We start from the raw sequence: 20002 nt of genomic DNA on the forward strand, positions 1-20002 counted from the left end.
GAACACTCCCTCCTTCAGCTGTCTCTCACACCAAGATTGTGGATCACCATCTTTAAGTTTATACAAGAGAAAGCAGGAACAAGCTGTTCAACTCCCCTTTTGTCCTGTGTTGGTGCCTATCAGTGACACAAACAAGTCTAACTACTCTCCACACGTGGAATATCCTGAGTTGGAAGGGATTCACAAGAATCACAGAATCCATGGATCACATGGATCATAGAGTTCACACCATTTCCAGAGTCTTTTGGGGTGATTCACTAGATCCACTGCTTTCACTAGAGGAATGCCAAATAATTCACCAGGCTCCTTTCTCTATGGCTGCTGTGTTACCTAGTGTAGCAGAGCTCTTCTTTGCCTGTAGAAGGGAATGAATAATGTCATATCTTTGTGGAAAACACTATGACAACTGAAGAAATAACAATTAAAAACAAAATAAAAATAATAAAACAAAATAAATAAAAATAAAATTAAAAGTAGAAAATCAGGGCTTGTAACAAGTTACATTATGTGTGATATGTAGACGAAAACAGGAAGATTAATGCCTCTGAGAAACATTCTGTCATCATTTTCCTAACTGCATCCTTGAGTTCCTGGTTTCTCATGCTGTAGATGAGGGGGTTCACTGCAGGAGGCACCACCGAGTACAGAACTGCCAGCATAAGATTCAAGGAGGAGGAGGACATGGAGGAGGGTTTCAGGTAGGCAAATGTGCCAGTGCTGATGAACAGGGAGACAACAGCCAGGTGAGGGAGGCACGTGGAAAAGGCTTTGTGCCGTCCATGCTGTGAGGGGATCCTCAGCACAGTCTTGAAGATCTGCACATACGACAGCACAAGGAAAACAAAACACCCAAATAATAAACAGACACTAACCACAAGAAGCCCAACTTCTCTGAGGTAGGCATCAGAGCAGGAGAGCTTGAGGATCTGGGGAATTTCACAGAAGAACTGGTCCAGAGCATTGCCTTGGCAGAGGGGAAGGGAAAAGGTATTGGCAGTGTGCAGCACAGCATAGACAAAAGTACTTCCCCAGGCAGCTTCTGCCATGTTGGCACAAGTTCTGCTGTCCATTATTGTCTCATAGTGCAGGGGTTTGCAGATGGCAACATAGCGGTCATAGGACATGATGGTGAGGAAAGAAAACTCTGCTGCGACGAAGAGAGCAAACATAAAAATCTGGGTAGCACAACCCACGTACGAAATGGCCCTGGTGTCCCACACGGAATTAGCCATGGCTTTGGGGACAGTGGTGGTAATAGTGCCCAGATCAAGGAGGGCAAGGTTGAAGAGGAAGAAGTACATGGGGGTGTGGAGGTGGTGGTCGCAGGCTACAGCAGTGAGGATGAGGCCATTGCCCAGGAGGGCAGCCAGGTAGATTCCCAGGAAGAGCCCGAAGTGCAGGAGCTGCAGCTCACGTGTGTCTGCAAATGGCAGGAGGAGGAACTCGTTGGGGAAGCTCCTGTTGGACATTTGCAGTCTCAGGGCATGGCTGGCTGTCCATGGTGGAAAAGACAGACACAAGTTAGGTAGACTTCTGTGACCAAAACCTCGAACATATTTCACAGAACCCTCCACAGCAAGACACACTGCTTCTTCCCTGTGAGCCATGTTTTTTTCTGTCTAAGGGTGTCAGGGATCAGGCAGATCCTCTGTGAGATCAGAAGTCAGTACTACTTTACAGCATCTGGTAAAGAGCACCAGGTATGGATCTCAGGTGCACACTGGCCAGAGGTATTTCCCTATTTGCAGATCCTGAGCAGGATATCCAACAATCTTTCAAGAAAGAGTGACAGTGGTTTTGGTGCTCTCTAGGTGAAAGGGTGTGGAACAAAATTGTGAGTTTCCTCAAAGACCGACAGACCTTTCAGTGTAATGTTCTCTGATCTTCAGTCATTCATTCAAACCTGACAACTCTATTACCATCCCCCTAGCTGCCCTTCAAAACAGAAAAGTGAAAGTAGAAACTCCACAGAGTGCCTTCCCTTCAGATACAGCAGACATTGGTCTTCCCTGTGAAGAATCTCTCCCAGAAATGCAATGGAGGTGCTGTGGAAATGTGAGCAGCCTGATCTAGGGAGCAGCCTCCGGGCAGCAGCAGGACCCTGCCCTGCCCTGTCACAGCTCCTTCCTTCCCTTCTACCCTCAGCTTCTCCCCACAGCACCCTGGGCAGCTCCCCAGGCAGGCTGAGTGCTGAGCCTGGCAGGCAGCAGAGGCCCTGCCACGGCACACAGCCCCTGGGGCACTGCAGGGACCCTGCTCTGCACCACAGCCCTGGACACCCCTGCCTGCACAACGGCTGCACAGCCAACAGCCAGCCCCTCTAGAAGGAACCCTCATGTCCTGTCCCTCTGTTATTTACGGCAGAGAATCCCTGCTCTGGACTTTGTCATTCTTCTCTACCATAGAGAAAGCAGAGTGCTCCTGAAAGCTCCCGTAGACTGTGGGATTTGCCAGCAAATCTGCAGATGGCATCAGGAACAACAGCTGTGCTGCCCTGCAGCCAGAGACTTACCCTGTTCAGGGCTGTGAAGATTTCTCCCGCACTGAGCTCTCAGCATCCCCCCTCCACACTGCCTTTAACATCTCCCTCCCTTCTATAAGTTATCCTTGTCCCCTGCAGGCAGTGCCCCGAGCCCTGCTGCGCTGTGCAGAGCTGGGCAGAGCTGTCTCTCTGCAGTGCTGCCCGCTTGCCAGGAGCTCCCACTGGGTCCAAGAGCCCAACCCAGCTCAGCAGCACAGCTTCAGCCCAGGGCCTCACTGTCTCCGCCCTGTCTTGTGTCCCTTGAGATATCCCTGGGTCTCTAGGGTTATCAACATTGAAACAGGCTGAAGCAAACCCTGATGTTCCCTCCCACAGCTGAGGAGAGATACTTACTTCAAGCAGTGTCATTTCTTGTAGCAGGAGAAGTTTCATCAAAGAATTCCCTTGTCATCTTCCACTTTTAGGCAGGACACCCAGAATGTGATTGGCAGGGATCACATTTTCCCAAGCTGAGGGAAGTGATCACAGGGAGTCAACTGATGCATCTCATTCTGAGTTTGATGTCCTAGGCCTGTAATGGGGCCCAGAACCTTCCATATCAGCCACAAACCCAAATAATTTGGGATTTCTCTCACCTCTGTTCAGATATGTAAAAAATACTCTAGGCTAAGCTCCCACGGTAATTAAAGGAGATAGAGAAGAGCAGTGAGTTGTTCAAATGTAAACACCACTTGACATTTGAGGTGCCCGAGGATGTCCGACTAAGCAGTAATCCTTTAAGTTAGGACTTCAGAGACTGGGAATGTAGGTATTAGAGTTTTGTCAGTGCAGACTGCCTAAAAATGTGGCCTCCCTTTGTGCCTTGTCACTAACCTGGAAGCTGTCCCTTGTCATTTAGCTAAATAATATAAACCTCCCCTTTAACATATCTCTCTCATTCCCAAAAGTGGGAGTAGATTAATGGAGAAGCGGTACTTTAGAGACAGTACTTTCTAAAAGGTGTTTGAAAGCTTAGGCACATGAGTAGACTGCCCTACATCTGCTATATTAGTAGGCTTAGTCAATTGAGTTGAGTGTAGAGGGGCGTTACAGAGACATCTTGATAGATTGGAACATTGGTCAGTCGCCTACAATATAAAATTCAACAAGAACTAGTGCCAGATTCTGTACATCAGGCCGTGTATTCCTGAATATACATATAGACTGAGGGACAAGTGGATGGAGCATAACTCTGCAGAAAGGGATCTCGGGGCTGATGTTCCACAATGTTCCCTGCAGGGACCATGGTGGAGTTGATCCTGCAGGAGGGCAGCACAGCTGGCAAATAGCAAGCTCACAACTCTGGTCTTCGGGAGAGCAGTCTTTGGCCTCTTGGAAGGTGAGAAGCTGAAACGTCCTTGGCTTGGTGTAAGCACTGCTCTGCAACAATTATAACATCAACATGTTATCAGCACTCCCCTTATCCCAAGCCAAAAGACAGCATTCCACCAGCTACTAGGAAGAAAACCAACTCTGTCCTAACTGAAACCAGGACAGCCCCCTTTAGGTATTGGAAGGCTGCTAGAAGGTCTCCTCAGGGCCTTCTCTTCTGCAAGCTGAAAAAACACAACTCTCAGCCTGCCTTCATAGGAGAGGACCTTGAGCCCTGTGATCATCTTTGTGGCCCTCCTATGGACTTGTTCTAATATTCCCACTTCCTTCTTGTCCTGGGAGCCCCAGAGCTAACAAAGTATTCTGTGTGGGGTCTCGTGAGAGGAGAGTAGAGGGGGAGAATCCCCTCCCCTGCCCTGCTGGCTATGCTTCTGTTGATGTAGCCCAGGTTATGGTTGGCTTTCTGGGCTGCAAGCACACACTGCTGGCTCATGGTGAGCTCCACCAACACCTCCACATTCTTCTCCTCAGGGCTGCTTTCAATCTATTCTCTGCCCAGCCTGTATTTGTCCTTGGGATTACCCCAAGGACATGTGGGACCTTGAACTTTGCCTTGTTGAACTTCATGAGTTTTGCACAGGCCGACCTCTCAAGCTTGCCTACGCCTCGTCAGCCTCCCTGGAGTGCTGCTAAGAATAGCCATAAGTTCTTCAGAAGGGACAGGCAATGAAGGAGGCTCAGTGGTGTAGTGCCTGATATTAGAGAGTGTTTTGATATTGTAGAGCTCAGGGCTGGGCTCAGAGACTTTCTTCTCTGAGACTGCAGAGTAGCAGTTTCCCTGTGAATACCTGGGTTTACTTCTTTCCTTGTGACTGAGCACGCAGTGGGAGATCTCTCACTTTCAGAGGGGCTGCAGTCAGTGCTCATGCCATGCTCCGCTGTCCCTGGAGGTACCCTGGGTTCTGGAGGCAGCTCCAGATTCCCCTCTTGAAGGACACCACCTACAGGCCACATGTGGGAATAGCCCTGGCTACATAATGCAGTGACCATGAGCTGCCTCTGCTGTGAGCAGACACCCACAGGTGAGTCTTAAATCTAGCCCTTGGTCTCTGACAGGTGACAATGCAACAATGAGCCATTCCATCCTGAACCAAAGCAGGAAGAGACTCTTGTAGGGAGCAATTCTTTGGGCCTATTCTTGACACTGGCTTGGCTAGGAAATTCCAGCCTTCAGGCAGTGTACATGAGTTATCCTGTTTATTACCAAAAGTGTTATGAGAGCCTTCACTGACTCACAGTTACTTGTACATGTATAAAGCATTTATATGATACAGAGCAGTTTCAGTCATTCATTGTAGTGGGAAGAATCCAAACATTTATATCAGAATGCAAGGAGCAAAAACAGTCAAAATGACAATAAGGAAAAAGCAATTTTATTAATAATGATAAAAACAAACAAAGAAGCAAAAAAAAAAAAAAGTGTTGGAATGGGATGCACAATTTTCACTTCTGGAGAGTGAAAAAAACTTTATGAGTACTGAAAAACATTCCCCAAATCAGTTTCCTAACAGCATCCTTGAGCTCCTTGTTCCTCATGCTCTAGATGAGGGGGTTCACTGCTGGAGGCACCACCGAGTACAGAACTGCCAGCAAGAGATCAAGGGATGAGGAGGAAATAGAGGGGGGCTTCAGATAAGCAAACATGATATTGCTGATGAACAGGGAGACAATGGCCAGGTGAGGGAGGCACGTGCAAAAGGCTTTGTTCTGTCCCTGCTGTGAGGGGATCCTCAGCAAAGCTTTGAAGATCTGCACATAGGACAGCAACAGAAAAGCAAAAAATGCAGTACCTGAGCAAACGCTAAAGATGAGGAATGCAACTTCTCTCAGGTAGGCATCTGAGCAGAAGAGCTTGAGGATCTGGGGAAGTTCACAGAAGAACTGGTGCAAGACATTGCCTTGGCAGAGTGGGAGGGAAAAGGTATTGGCAGTGTGCAGCACAGCATAGAGAAAGCCATTGCCCCAGGCAGCTTCTGCCATGTTGACACAAGTTTTGCTGGCCATTATTCTCCCATAGTGTAGGGGTTTGCAGATGGCAATGTAGCGGTCATAGGCCATGATGATTAGAAGATAAAACTCTGCTGTGACAAATGCAACAAACATAAAGACCTGGGTAACACAGCCAAAGAAGGAAATGGCCCTGGTGTCCCACAGGGAATTAGCCATTGCTTTGGGGACAGTGGTGGAGATGGAGCCCAGGTCAAGGAGGGCAAGGTTGAAGAGGAAGAAGTACGTGGGGGTGTGTAGGTGGTGGTCGCAGGCTGTGGTGAGGATGAGGCCATTGCCCAGGAGGGCAGCCAGGTAGATGCCCAGGAAGAGCCCAAAGTGCAGAAGCTGCAGCTCCCGTGTGTCTGCGAATGCCAGGAGGAGGAACTCATTGGGGAAGCTGGTGTTGGACATTTGCTGACATTGGACACAGCTGTCTGTTGAAGAGAAGAAGGCAGGACAAAGTTAGAACAGACTTCTCCAAGGAACACCTATTGCAAGTCTTAGAATAGCCCCCCAGACCAGCCTTTCTCTTTGCAGGAGAACCTGTCTGCAGCTCTCTTGCTTGAGCAGTGGCTGGTGCTGGATGAGAGTGGCACTGGGAGCAGGGGCTGCTGTGGGCTCCAGAGGAGGTGTTCCTGTTATGAAGCAGGAGGGAAGCAGGAACATGGAGCAACCTCTAGTTCAGTCCACTTGTCAGATGAATGAGCCTTGTGAACAACTCATCTGACCACAGAGTTGTGGAAAGCATATTTCCCTTGCTTCATTTTTTTGCAGTTACCCCTGTAATGCTTAGGACAACAATCACATTCATGTACTTGAATGTGATTAATGTACAAGAAAAGGGAGACAGCTGAGAGCAAAGAAGACCCAAGTCCATGTGCAGCTGGACAGAATCCTCACCTTGTCCCCGGGGGCCTGAGATGGATCTCAGCTCTTCCCTCCCAGGTGAGGGTGCAGAGGCCTCACTCCAGCTTCCCACAGACAGCCATCCAGCAGTAAGGAGCATCCTGGTCGTGGTCTGCTATAGACCGCCGAACCAGGATGAGGAGACGGATGAGGAGTTCTACAGGCAACTGACAGAAGTTGCGAAATCTTCAGTGCTTGTTCTCGTGGGGGACTTCAACTTCCCTGACATATCCTGGAAGCACAACACAGCCCTGAGAAAGCAGTCTAGGAGGTTTCTGGAGAGCGTGGAAGATAGCTTCCTGACGCAGCTGGTTAGTGAACCTACCAGGGGTGGTGCCCCACTAGACCTTCTCTTCACAAACAGAGAAAGACTGGTGGAGGACGTGATCATCGGGAGCTGTCTTGGGCAGAGTGACCACGAAATGGTGGAGTTCACTATTCTTGGCGAGGCCAGGAAGGTGACCAATAAAACCGCTGTATTGGACTTTCGGAGGGCTGACTTTGAGCTGCTCAGGACACTACTTGGTAGAGTCCCTTGGGAGGCGGTTCTGAAGGGCAGGGGGGTCCAGGAAGGCTGGGCGCTCTTCAAGAGGGAAATCTTAATGGCACAGGAACGGTCTGTTCCCACTTGCCCAAAGATGAGCTGGAGGGGAAGAAGACCCGCCTGGCTCAACAGAGAATTGTGGCTTGATCTTAGGAGAAAAAAGAGGGTTTATAATCTTTGGAAAAGTGGGCAGGCCACTAGGGAGGACTATAAGGATGTAGCGAGGCTGTGCAGGGACAAAATTAGGAAGGCCAAAGCTCATCTGGAGCTCACTCTGGCTACTGCTGTTAAAGATAACATAAACGTTTCTATAAATACATCAACACAAAAAGGAGGACTAAGGAGAATATCCATCCTTTACTGGATGCGGGGGGAAACTTAGTTACAAGAGATGAGGAAAAGGCAGAGGTGCTCAATGCCTTCTTTGCCTCAGTCTTTAGCGGCAATACCGGATGTTCTCTGGATACTCAGTACCCTGAGCTGATGGAAGGGGATGGGGAGCAGGATGTGGCCCTCACTATCCATGAAGAACTGGTTGGTGACCTGCTACGGCACTTGGATGTGCACAAGTCGATGGGGCCGGATGGGATCCACCCAAGGGTACTGAGAGAACTGGCAGAGGAGCTGGCCAAGCCACTATCCATCATTTATCAGCAGTCCTGGTGATTGGGGGAGGTCCCAGTTGACTGGCAGCTAGCAAACGTGACACCCATCTACAAGAAGGGCCGGAGGGCAGACCCGGGAAACTACAGGCCTGTCAGTTTGACCTCAGTGCCAGGGAAGCTCATGGAGCAGATCCTCCTGAGAGTCATCACACAGCACTTGAAGGGCAAGCAGGCAATCAGGCCCAGTCAGCATGGGTTTATGAAAGGCAGGTCCTGCTTGACGAACCTGATCTCCTTCTATGACAAAGTGACGCGCTGGGTGGACGAGGGAAAGGCTGTGGATGTGGTCTACATTGACTTCAGCAAGGCTTTTGACACCGTCTCCCACAGCATTCTCCTCAAGAAACTGGCTGCTCTTGGCTTGGACTGGCACACGCTTCATTGGGTTAGAAACTAGCTGGATAGCCGGGCCCAAAGAGTCATGGTGAATGGAGTCAAGTCCAGTTGGAGGCCAGTCACTTGTGGCATCCCCCAGGGCTCGGTGCTGGGGCCGGTCCTCTTTAATATCTTCATCGATGATCTGGACGAGGGCATCGAGTGCACCCTCAGTAAGTTTGCAGATGACACCAAGTTAGGTGCGTGTGTCGATCTGCTTGAGGGTAGGAAAGCTCTGCAGGAGGATCTGGATAGGCTGCACCGATGGGCTGAGGTCAACTGCATGAAGTTCAACAAGGCCAAGTGCCGGGTCCTGCACCTGGGGTGCAATAACCCCAAGCAACGCTACAGTCTGGGAGAGGAGTGGTTGGAGAGCTGCCAGGCAGAGAAGGACCTGGGAGTGATGGTGGATAGTCGGCTGAATATGAGCCAGCAGTGTGCTCAGGTGGCCAAGAAGGCCAACGGCATCCTGGCTTGTATAAGAAGCAGTGTGGCCAGCAGGGCTAGGGAGGTGATTGTCCCCCTGTACTCAGCTCTGGTGAGGCCGCACCTCGAGTGCTGTGTTCAGTTTTGGGCCCCTCACTACAAGAAGGACATTGAGGTGCTTGAGCGGGTGCAGAGAAGGGCGACGAAGCTGGTGAGGGGCCTGGAGAACAAGTCCTACGAGGAGCGGCTGAGGGAGCTGGGCTTGTTCAGCCTGGAGAAAAGGAGGCTCAGGGGCGACCTTATCGCTCTCCATAGGTACCTCAAGGGAGGCTGTAGCGAGGTGGGGGTTGGTCTGTTCTCCCACGTGCCTGGTGACAGGATGAGGGGGAATGGGCTAAAGTTGAGCCAGGGGAGTTTTAGGTTAGATGTTAGGAAGAACTTCTTTACTGAAAGGGTTGTTAGGCATTGGAACAGGCTGCCCAGGGAAGTGGTGGAGTCACCATCCCTGGAAGTCTTCAAAAGACGTTTAGGTGTAGAGCTTAGGGATATGGTTTAGTGGGGACTGTTAGCGTTAGGTCAGAGGTTGGACTCGATGATCTTGAGGTCTCTTCCAACCTAGAAATTCTGTGATTCTGTGATTCTGTGATTCTCTGCTGGGCCCCATCTCTTGCACCGAATTGGGCACCATCTCCTGCATCCCTTGGCTGTCAGCTCCCTCTCCCCTGCCCTGTAGTATGACAGTGCCATGGTGGGACGTGTTTCTGGTGGGCCGTGTACCAGACACAGTAATGAATACTATGAGCAGGACTAGAGGGGTCCTGCTTCCAGCCAGGGGAAGGCGGGGAGGAAAGGGACAATCAGGTTTACTGGACTGTGTATATTTAATGGCCTGGCACATCAGACCCACAAATATATCAGGCTCTACTGGGCACCGGTGCACAGTGTACCTTAATGCCATCAAGCTATAAAGAGGTAGAACCCACCTGTATTTCTGAAGTGACAGGTGGGTCCCAAGAGTTAACTGTCTTGGAGGCTGAAGTGAGTCGAACTGGGAAGGAATGGCAAAAGCTCCCCATTGGGACTGGCCCGGAGGCTATGTGCATCCAAGACATAGTCTTCTTCAGGAATGGGTACTTCAAAGTTCCAAAAGAGCACAGGTGGGGCTTTGGCATAGCAGCCTTGGAGACGGAGGACATTAAAGAGTTGTCTACCTTGCTTGACCTTCCACAGAATCCTTCTGTTGTGGGTTTGCTGAGGGTTGAAGAACAGCAGGTGCCAATGGCTACCATGGTGGTGCACCTGAGGCAGCGTCACGCTAACTGAGACTCCCTGATTGCCATCCATGAGCTGGTTCATCGGCTGGAGAGCCAATGTGTAGATGTAGAACTTAGTAGCATGGTTTAGGGATGGACTTGTCAGTACTAAGGTAAAGTTGCATGACCTGGGTTACACGTCCATTGAGGCACAATGCAGTTCTTTTGCCTTCTGCATCTATAGCACAGGAAGCATGACTTTGCTCTACTCTATTGACTGGGCAGGTCTTTTCACATTACTCAATTTAGTTTTCTGTGGCTGGAAGGGGACAATTTCCCAAAAGCAGCCAAACTCATGGGTACAGCTACAGCCACTTGAAGATATATTTTCTTTAGTTTTCATCCTGAGTTTTCCACAGAAGACCCAAGAGAGACCATGGATGTCCAGGTATCAACAAAGATTCAGGCTGAATTTCTCAGATTCCAATGGTCATTTCAATTTTATTTATTTTATTTTATTTTATTTTATTTTATTTTATTTTATTTTATTTTATTTTATTTTATTTTTTTCATTTCTTTTCATTTCATTTCATTTATTTATTTATTTTCCCAAGGAATCCCTGACTTGTCTTAGAAAAGGTTTCATGTGCTGGGCTGGGCTGCAGCTACAGGGACAAAGACCACTGCTGGCAGTGGAGGTATCGGACCTTCAGACTCTGCTTTTCCTCCCAATGCAGGTCTCTAAAGAAATCACCCTGGATGAATACCAATAGGAGAATGATTCTCAAAACTGAAATGCAGCAAAATTCAGCCTTTAAAGCAATAAAAGATTTGTATTAGGTGCTTTTTGGAATCTTCTTCCTTAATTACATCATGCAAGCTCTGCAATTAGCTGCACAAGGTGTGAAGGCTTGAAGCAAATTATGGAAGAAATGTTAGAAGTTTCTTCATTTTAATGAGTTCCATGGTGTATTATGGTGCTGAGTCTATGAAGCTCAGGTACTGAGAGAAGAGTGATGTAACCGCTTGAGCAAGTAAAGTCAGAAGGAAAAGTTGAAGTGTCTTGGAGTATTAATGGGCCCCACTGAGGGCTGTTACCAAGAGATTCTCCTCAGGGACTTGTTAGGGCAGATAATTGGAGACCTTGATTGCAGACAGGCAAAGCACTGTGCTGAGAAAAGTCTTGGTTGGTTTTGGTGAAGCAGAAGAGCCAAGGCCTGACTCCAGCCACTGGGAGGGGAGATCCTGCACCCCCATATCCATCTCAAGGCTCTTCCTGGGGTCTGTGGGATGTTCTAAACAGTGTGATGCCATGAGAAGAACAGTGGTATGACACCTCCCTGCCTCTGCAAGGGTTGCAAAGAAGCAAGGAGGCCTCACTGCAATGACTACATCTCATCACCTCATAAGCTCTAGATAAGGGACAAAAACGTCAGGGCTTTTGGGGCCTTCCATTCTTGCCAGCAACCTCCACCTTCTCCTCTGCAAGCTTTCCTATGCTGTCCCACACTTTGTCCTATTTCCTGGAAGCCTACAGACACACATCTCTGTTCTTCACCTTGCTCTCACCCTGGCATTTCCATCATTTCACCAATGTCTCATCAACCTTCACCAGCTGTTCCTTGAAAAACAAAGCCAGGGTTTCATTACGGACACTCTTTGGGTGACCTCTGGCACCACAGCAGTATACTTTGAGAGACATTTTTTCCTCTTTGTGGCCAGTGCCAACCTTCCAAGGTGCAATTTCTGGCAGTTTTCCTCTCCTGCTCTTTCCTACCACCAAAGAAAGTTCCACCTGGGTGGAAACCAGTCCTAAAGCAGGCATCCCAATCCATTGGCCTTCTTGTGGCCTGTCAGCCAACCAGATAGAAGTCACCTCACCAGCATCTTCCAAACCACGGTCCTTCTGCTGGCCTTGCAGCTTCTTGTTTAGACACACCCAAGCCTTGTGCCTCCTGCTGTCCATTCGTGGACTCAAACAGAAGGGACAGGACAACCCATATCTGCGCCTTCTTTCTGTCTGGGTATGTAGGCAGAGGGGATCCCACAGTCAGCATGCCAAACAGGTGCCTTCTGCTGGCCTACCAGGACCACTGGCAGATGTCAGCTGAAAAGTACAGAACCTAGGTAGAAGTGTGGCCTGTCAACTACTTCAGAAAGAAGTGACCTCACAGTCCATTTCTGTGACACGTTGCTGCTGCTGCCCTATCAACTGCAGAGACAGAAGTGACCTCACAGTCACTGCCACAGTCACATTCCTCCTGCTGGGGCAGGAGATCCTGAGGCAGAGCTGAGCTCATCAGAGCATTCCCACCCATCTCCTCCTTGTGGCCCACAAGCTGATAAGGTCCATGGTCCCTCACATTCATCTTTGAATGCCATGTGACTGCATGTGGTGGATTTATGTGGCAAGGTTTTGGTAGTGGGGGGCCATTGGGGTGGCTTCTGTGAGAAGAATCCAGAAGCTGTCCCATGTTAGATAAGGGCCTTGCTGCTGGCCAGGTCTGGGCCGATAAGTGACATTGTTTGTGCCTCTGTGAGAGCATATTTAAGACAGGGAAAAAAAAAAAAATGCAGAACAGCAGCTGGGAGAGAGAGAGGAGTGCGAAACTGCCTTACAGGCACCAAGATCAGTGAAGAAGGAGGGGGAGAGGTGCTCCATGTCCTGGAGCAAAAGTCCCCTGTGGCCTGTGGTGAGGACTATCGTGAAGCAGGCTGTCCCCCTGCAGCCCATGGAGTACCACGGTGGAGCAGGTGGACCTGCACTGATGGAGGCTGTGGCCTGTGGAGGACCCTCTCCAGAGCAGATTCCGGGCCAGACCTGTAGGCCTTGGAGAGGAGCCCACGCAGGAGCAGGTGACCTGGCAGGAGCTGCTCCCCATGGGGGACCCAAGCAGCCCCTGCACAGCCCCTGAGAGGCCCAGCCCCAGTTCCTGCCCCCCAGTTTTTGCTCCAGAAGGACTCCCCTAGGTCCTGTGTCACTTGTCCCACCTGGGTGCCTTGGCTACCCCAGGACATCCTGGAGGTAGTGGCCACCTCTGACTGGAAAACTGAAACCAGCCATGAAAGTAGATTGAGGAAACAGTTGAAACCTGTACAGAAAAGGACTCGATGTAACAGCTGAAAGAGCTTGCCAGCACCACCAGCTTTTTTTCTATGAATGTTCATTATTCATTTTCCCAGTTTTCTATTGACAGCACCATGGACAAATGCAATAAAAAAATCGTGCTTTCTTGATGAATAGTTTTATGCACACACTTACCAAAATACATTTCCCAACATTGCTAATGCTTTTTTTTTTTTTTTTTTTTTTTTTTTCCCTCCCCTTATTCTGTCTTTGAAGAGCACTCCAAGGGAAAGAGTTATTGAATTAAAGAATTAAATTAAATTAAATTAAATTCATTTTCAAGTCCCCAGAAATCTTGCTGATCCAAATGCTTGACAGCCCAGTCCAGAAAGGCAGGGTAGTGTGAAATAGCAGAGAGTGGCATCTGCAATGAACCTGTAAAGGGGTGAGAAAAAATCTCACAGGGACACTGGGGGTTGTTTCTGGAGGCACAAAGAGCAATGCCAGGGCTGTGTGAGGTGCTTATGTCTGAACCGGTTCCTCATACACATGGGGCTGTTGAGAGACATGAGTCACAGAATCACAGAATCATCTAGGCTGGGAGAGACCTCCAAGATCACCTAGTCCAACCTCTGACCTAGCACTGACAAGTCCTCCACTAAACCATATCACTAAGCTCTACATCTAAACATCTAATCATGGAGAAGTTGGTTCTCGGACTTATTGAGGCGCACCTGGGGGACAAAGCAGTCATTGGTCCCAGCCAGCATGGGTTTGTGAAGGGTAGGTCCTGCCTAACTAACCTGATTTCCTTTTATGATAAGATCACCCGTATGGTGGACCAAGGGAAACCAGCTGATGTGATTTTTTTGGACTTCAGCAAGGCTTTTGACACGGTTTCCCATAGGATCCTACTGGACAAAATGTCCACCATACAGCTAAATAAAAACATCATACGATGGGTGAGCAATTGGCTAACGGGCAGGGCCCAAAGGGTTATGGTAAATGGGGCTGTGTCAGGCTGGCGGGCGGTCACCAGTGGGGTCCCTCAAGGCTCCATTTTAGGGCTGGTACTTTTCAATATTTTTATAAACGATCTGGATGTAGGAATAGAGGGTATTTTGAGCAAGTTTGCTGATGACACCAAACTTGGAGGAGTTGTGGACTCAAATGAGGGCGTAAAGGCCTTACAGAGGGATCTGGACAGGTTGGAGAGCTGGGCGATCACCAACCGCATGAAGTTCAATAAAAGCAAGTGCCAGGTCCTGCACCTGGGACGGGGAAACCCTGGCTGCATGTACAGACTGGGTGATGAGACGCTGGAGAGCAGCCTAGAAGAGAGGGATCTGGGGGTCGTGGTAGACAGCAAGTTGAATATGAGCCAGCAGTGTGCCCTGGCAGCCAGGAGGGCCAATCGTGTCCTGGGGTGCATCAAGCACGGCATCGCTAGTAGGTCAAGGAAGGTGATTATCCCGCTCTACTCTGCGCTGGTGCGGCCTCACCTCGAGTACTGTGTGCAGTTCTGGGCACCACAGTATAAAAAGGACATGAAACTGTTGGAAAGTGTCCAGAGGAGGGCTACGAAGATGGTGAAAGGCCTTGAGGGGAAGACGTACGAGGAACGGCTGAGGTCACTGGGCCTGTTCAGCCTGGAGAAGAGGAGGCTGAGGGGAGACCTCATCACAGTCTACAACTTCCTCGTAAGGGGGTGTCGAGAGGCAGTAGACCTTTTCTCCATTAACACTAGTGACAGGACCCGCGGGAACGGGGTTAAGCTGAGGCAGGGGAAATTTAGGCTGGACGTCAGGAGGGGGTTCTTCACAGAGAGGGTGGTTGCACACTGGAACAGGCTCCCCAGGGAAGTGGTCCCTGCACCGAGCCTGTCTGAATTTAAGAAGAGATTGGACTGTGCACTTAGGCACATGGTCTGAACTTTTGGGTAGACCTGTGCGGTGTCAAGAGTTGGACTTGATGATCCTTAAGGGTCCCTTCCAACTCAGGATATTCTATGATTCTATGATTCTATGATCTTCCAAAGACCTCAAGGGATAGTGACTCAACCATTTCCTTGGCAGCCCATTCCAATGCCTAACAACCCTTTCAGTAAAGAAGTTCTTCCTAACATCTAACCTAAAACTCCCCTGGCGCAACTTTAGCCCATTCCCCCTCGTCCTGTCACCAGCCACGTGGGAGAATAGACCAACCCCCACCTCGCTACAGTCTCCTTTAAGGTATCTGTAGAGAGCGATAAGGTCACCCCTGAGCCTCCTTTTCCCCAGGCTAAACAACCGAAGCTCCCTCGGCCACTCCTCATAAGACTTGTTCTCCAGACCCCTTCACCACCCTTCTCTGGACTTGCTTGAGCACATCAATGTCCTTCTTCTAGTGAGGGGCCCAAAACTGAACACAGTACTTGAGGTGCGGCCTCACCAGAGCCGAGTACAGGGGGACGATCACTTCGCTAGCCCTGCTGGCCACACTGCTTCTGATACAAGCCAGGATGCTGTTGACCTTCCTGGCCACTTGAGCACACTGCTGGCTCATATCCACCAATACTCCCAGGTCCTTCTCTGCCTGGCATCTTTCCAACCATTCATCTCCCAGCCTGTAGCGTTGCTTGGGGTTGTTGTGCCCCAGGTGCAGGACCCGGCACTTGGTCTTGTTGAACTTCATTCAGCTGACCTCAGCCCATCGGTCCAGCCTATCCAGATCCTCCTGCAGAGCCCTCCTACCCTCGACCAGATAGACATATGCACCTAACTTGGTGTGGTCTGCAAATTTACTGAGGGTTCACTCAATCCCCTCATTCAGATCATCGATAAAGATATTAAAGAGAATTGGCCCCAGTCCCTGGGGGACTCCTCTAGTGACTGGCCTCCAACTGGATTTAACTCAATTCACCACAACTCTTTGGGCCCAGCTATCCAGCCAGTTTCTAACCCAACAAAGCGTACATGAGACCAAGCCATGAGCAGTCAGTTTCTCGAGGAGAATGCTGTGGGAAACAGTGTTGAAAGTCTTACTGAAGTCAAGATAGGCCACAGCCACAGCCTTTCCCTCATCCACTAAGTGTGTCACTTTGTCATAGAATGAGAACAGGTGTGTTAAGCAGGATCTGCCTTTCATAAACCCATGCTGGCTGGGCATGATTGCCTGGATGCCCTGCAAGTGCCGTGTGATGGCACGAGCTTCCTTGAGCTTCCCCAGTACCAAGTTCAGACTGACAGGCTTGTCGTTCCAAGATCCTCCTTCCAGCCATTTTGTAGGTGGGCATCTCATTTGCTAGTCGCCAGTTGACTGGGACCTCCCCTCATAGCCAGGACTGCTGATAAATGATGGAAAGTGGCTTGGCCAGCTCCTCTGCCAGTTCTCTCAGTACCCTTGGGTGGATCCCATTCGGCCCCATCAATTTGCGTACATGTAAGTGCTGTAGCAGTTCGCCAACCATTTCCTTGTGGATTATGATGGCCACATTCTGCTGCCTATCCCCTTACACCAGCTCAGGGTACTGGGTATCCAGAGAACAACTGGTCTTGCCACTAAATATTGAGGCAAAGAAGGCATTAAGCACCTCATCTTTTCCTCATCTCTTGTCACTAAGCTTCCCCCCACATCCAGCAATGGATGGAGATTCTCCTTAGTCCTTCTTTTCATGTTTATATATTTATAAAAACGTTTTCTGTTATTCTTAACAGCAGTAGCCAGATTAAGCTCCAGGTGAGCTTTGACCTTTCTAATTTTGTCCCTGCACAGCCTCACAACATCCTTATAGTCTTCCTGAGTGGCCCACCCTCTTTTCCAAATGTCATAGAGTCCCTGACTTGCACACCACGTGCAGTGCACTGCAGTGCTTGCAATGTCCCTCTTGGTCCTGTAGCCACTGCCAGAGGCTGGAAGGCACCTCAGCCCTGCGGTGCTTTCTCCTGCTCTGCCCTCCTCTGAGATGCCCCAAGGCATGAGGAATGGGCACATGGACCTCGGTTCAAGGAATCACATCCCAGGACTGCACTCAGGTGGCTTCCCAGGAGATGTTACTTGGCCTCGTGACACTATCTTGCCCCACTGGCCTTCATGAAATATGTGGGAATAACTGATGGCCTTTGTGCTCCTTTGTGTTCATCTCTCCTGTGTGTATACAATGTGGCTGCTGGCACCAGTAGCGAAGGGTTTCTCTCCCCATATCTCCACTGCACACAAACAGGGAGTTGCTCTTCTCCTGAGACATACAATCTCCCAGGGGACAATTTGCAGCTGAGTGCATCTGTGCTGGCCTGGACAGACAGAGCTGCACCCCTTCACCATGCAACTCCCATTCCATACAGCCCTGAGACGGTGCTGCTCTGCAGACTATTAAAAATGTCCAAAAAGACACCAGAATTCATCTTGTGCCTGAAATGCTTTACATTATCACTCTTATGCAGAAGATTAAGGGAAATTTCTTGTTTCTGAAACACAACAATGCACCAGTTTCCTCAAGGCATCCTTGAGCTCCTGGTTCCTCATGCTGTAGATGAGGGGGTTCACTACTGGAGGCACTACCGAGTACAGAAATGACACCAACAAGTCCAGGTATGCGGAAGAGATCGAGGAGGGCTTCAGGTGGGCAAACATGACAGTGCTGAGAAACAGGGAGACCACAGCCAGGTGAGGGAGGCATGTGGAAAAGGCTTTGTGCCGGCCCTGCTCAGAGGGCATCCTCAGCACGGCCCTGAAGATCTGCACATAGGACACCACAATGAAGACAAAACATACAATGGTTAAACAGGCACTAAAGATGAGAAGCTGACCTTCCCTGAGATAGGCATGAGAGCAGGAGAGCTTGAGGATCTGGGGGATTTCACAGAAGAACTGGTCCAGGGCATTGACTTGGCAGAGGGGCAGGGAAAATGTAGTGGCCGTGTGCAGGACAGCATAGAGAAAGCCACTGCCCCAGGCAGCTGCTGCCATCTGGGCACAAGCTCTGCTGCCCAGGAGGCTCCCATAGTGCAGGGGTTTGCAGATGGCAACGTAGCGGTCGTAGGCCATGATGGTGAGAAGATAAAACTCTGCTGAAAAAAAAAGAAAAATAAAAAAACCTGAGCAGCACAACCTGTGTAGGAAATGGCTGTGGTATCCCATAGGGAGTTGGCCTTGGCTTTGGGAACAGTGGTGGTACTAGTGCCCAGGTCAAGGTGGGCGAGGTTGAGGAGGAAGAAGTACATGGGGGTGTGGAGATGGTGGTCACAGGCTGCAGCAGTGAGGATGAGGCCATTGCCCAGGAGGGCAGCCAGGTAGATGCCCAGGAAGAGCGCGAAGTGCAGGAGCTGCAGCTCGTGCATGTCTGTGAATGGCAGGAGGAGGAACTCATTGGGGAAGCTGCTGTTGGGCATTCTCTGACTTTGGACAAGGCTGTCTGCTGAAGAGGAGAAAGCAAAACAAAGTTAGAACAGACTTCTCTGAGGAAAACCTAATGCAAGTCATATAGCACCCCCAAACAGAGCCTTTCTCTTAGCACGAGAACTGTTCTGCAGCTCTCCTGCTCAAGCTGCAGCTGCTGTTGGCTGAGGGAGGCACTGCGAGCAGGGGCTGCTTCAGGCTCTAGAGGAGTCCTTCCTTCAGGATCTGCAGCTCGCGTGTGTCTGCGAATGGCAAGAGGAGGAACACGTTGGGGAAGCTGCTGTTGGACATTTGCTGTCCTCTCAGGAGGCCACCCCAGCCCAAACCCTCCCCAGCTCTCCACACCTCCTTTCCTCTCCCCAGCCCAGACCAGCAGAACAGCCCATGCTGGGATGGCACACAAACAGGAAATGGAGAAGAGGAGGTCAGTAGCAGTGTCCCTGCTGCTGCCATCTGCAGGATGTAAACCCCGCCACTCCACCTTCTCAGACATCCTGCAGCCCCCCAGTCCAGCCCCACTCCCCAGCACAGCACAGCACCATACTGCTGGCCCTGGGGCTCCTCAGGCAGTACCACTGCACACACTCAGCGCCCTGCTCTGCTCCCGGGACACCCCATGTCCCACACAGCCTTGCCCCAGCCCAGCACGTCTGGGCTGGCCTGAGCAGCCATTCCTGCAGCCCCTGCCCATGCTGCCCACAGCCCCAAAGCTGGTGGTGCTGCTTTGCAGAGCGAGGGGGCTGTGGTGCACAGGGCCATGGGGGCACTCTGCAGGGCCGTGCTGGTCAGGCTGGGAAGGCAGAGCCAGCTGGTGTGGGGCACTGCCACTGAGTGCCTCCCACACAAGTGGTTCCTTGGCCATGGAGGCTGCGCACAAATAGATCGCCTTCTTCAGAGTCAGAGACTCATGGAATAGTCTGAGCTGGACAGGACCCACAAGAAGCATCAAGTCCAACTCATTTCCAATGTTGGGAGCTGTTTTTCACTGTATTCAGTATATGAAATTCAACCAGAGGAATAACAACAAATCCAGCGGATTGTTTTCCCTATGCCTGCTGTGTTTCCTGGAGTTGCAGAGCTCTCCTTGCGCTGATTTAGCACCTTGAATGCTTTAGCACCTGGTTGCCTCCACGCTGGACAGACTCATGTTCTGTATGTTCCATGCTCTCCTGCCTCTCCTGAGCAACAAGAAGAATCAGTCCTCACAGTAACAGAAGGGCTCTGAAGAAGAATGTGGGAGGTGAAAGAGGGAAGCTTGGGAAAAAAAATAATAATAATAAAATAATAAAATAAATAAAAATAAAAATAAAATAAAACAAAAATAAAATAAAATAAAATAAAATAAAATAAAATAAAATAAAATAAAATAAAATAAAATAAAATAAAATAAAATAAAATAAAATAAAATAAAATAAAATAAAATAAAACAATACAAAACAAAACAAAACAAAACAAAATAAAATTAATCCTGGGACTCCCTGGCAGTGC

General features: G+C 49.8%; 1 protein-coding gene across 1 annotated transcript; it reads right to left on the reverse strand.

Moving 5' to 3' along the window:
- Positions 1–238: 238 nt before the first annotated feature.
- LOC309890559 (uncharacterized protein) lies at positions 239–18507 on the reverse strand (the record flags this gene model as incomplete). The annotated part of the gene is given in 4 exon segments (XM_082784983.1): positions 239–1458; positions 9802–9866; positions 17603–18192; positions 18195–18507. Coding segments are annotated over 4 exon segments (1923 nt in total). The 3' UTR covers positions 239–503.
- Between the last annotated feature and the right edge of the window lie 1495 nt (positions 18508–20002).

The sequence above is a fragment of the Aythya marila genome (assembly GCF_965140915.1).
Source record: "Aythya marila genome assembly, contig: HAP1_HAP1_SCAFFOLD_169, whole genome shotgun sequence".
Classification (NCBI taxonomy): Eukaryota; Metazoa; Chordata; class Aves; order Anseriformes; family Anatidae; genus Aythya; species Aythya marila.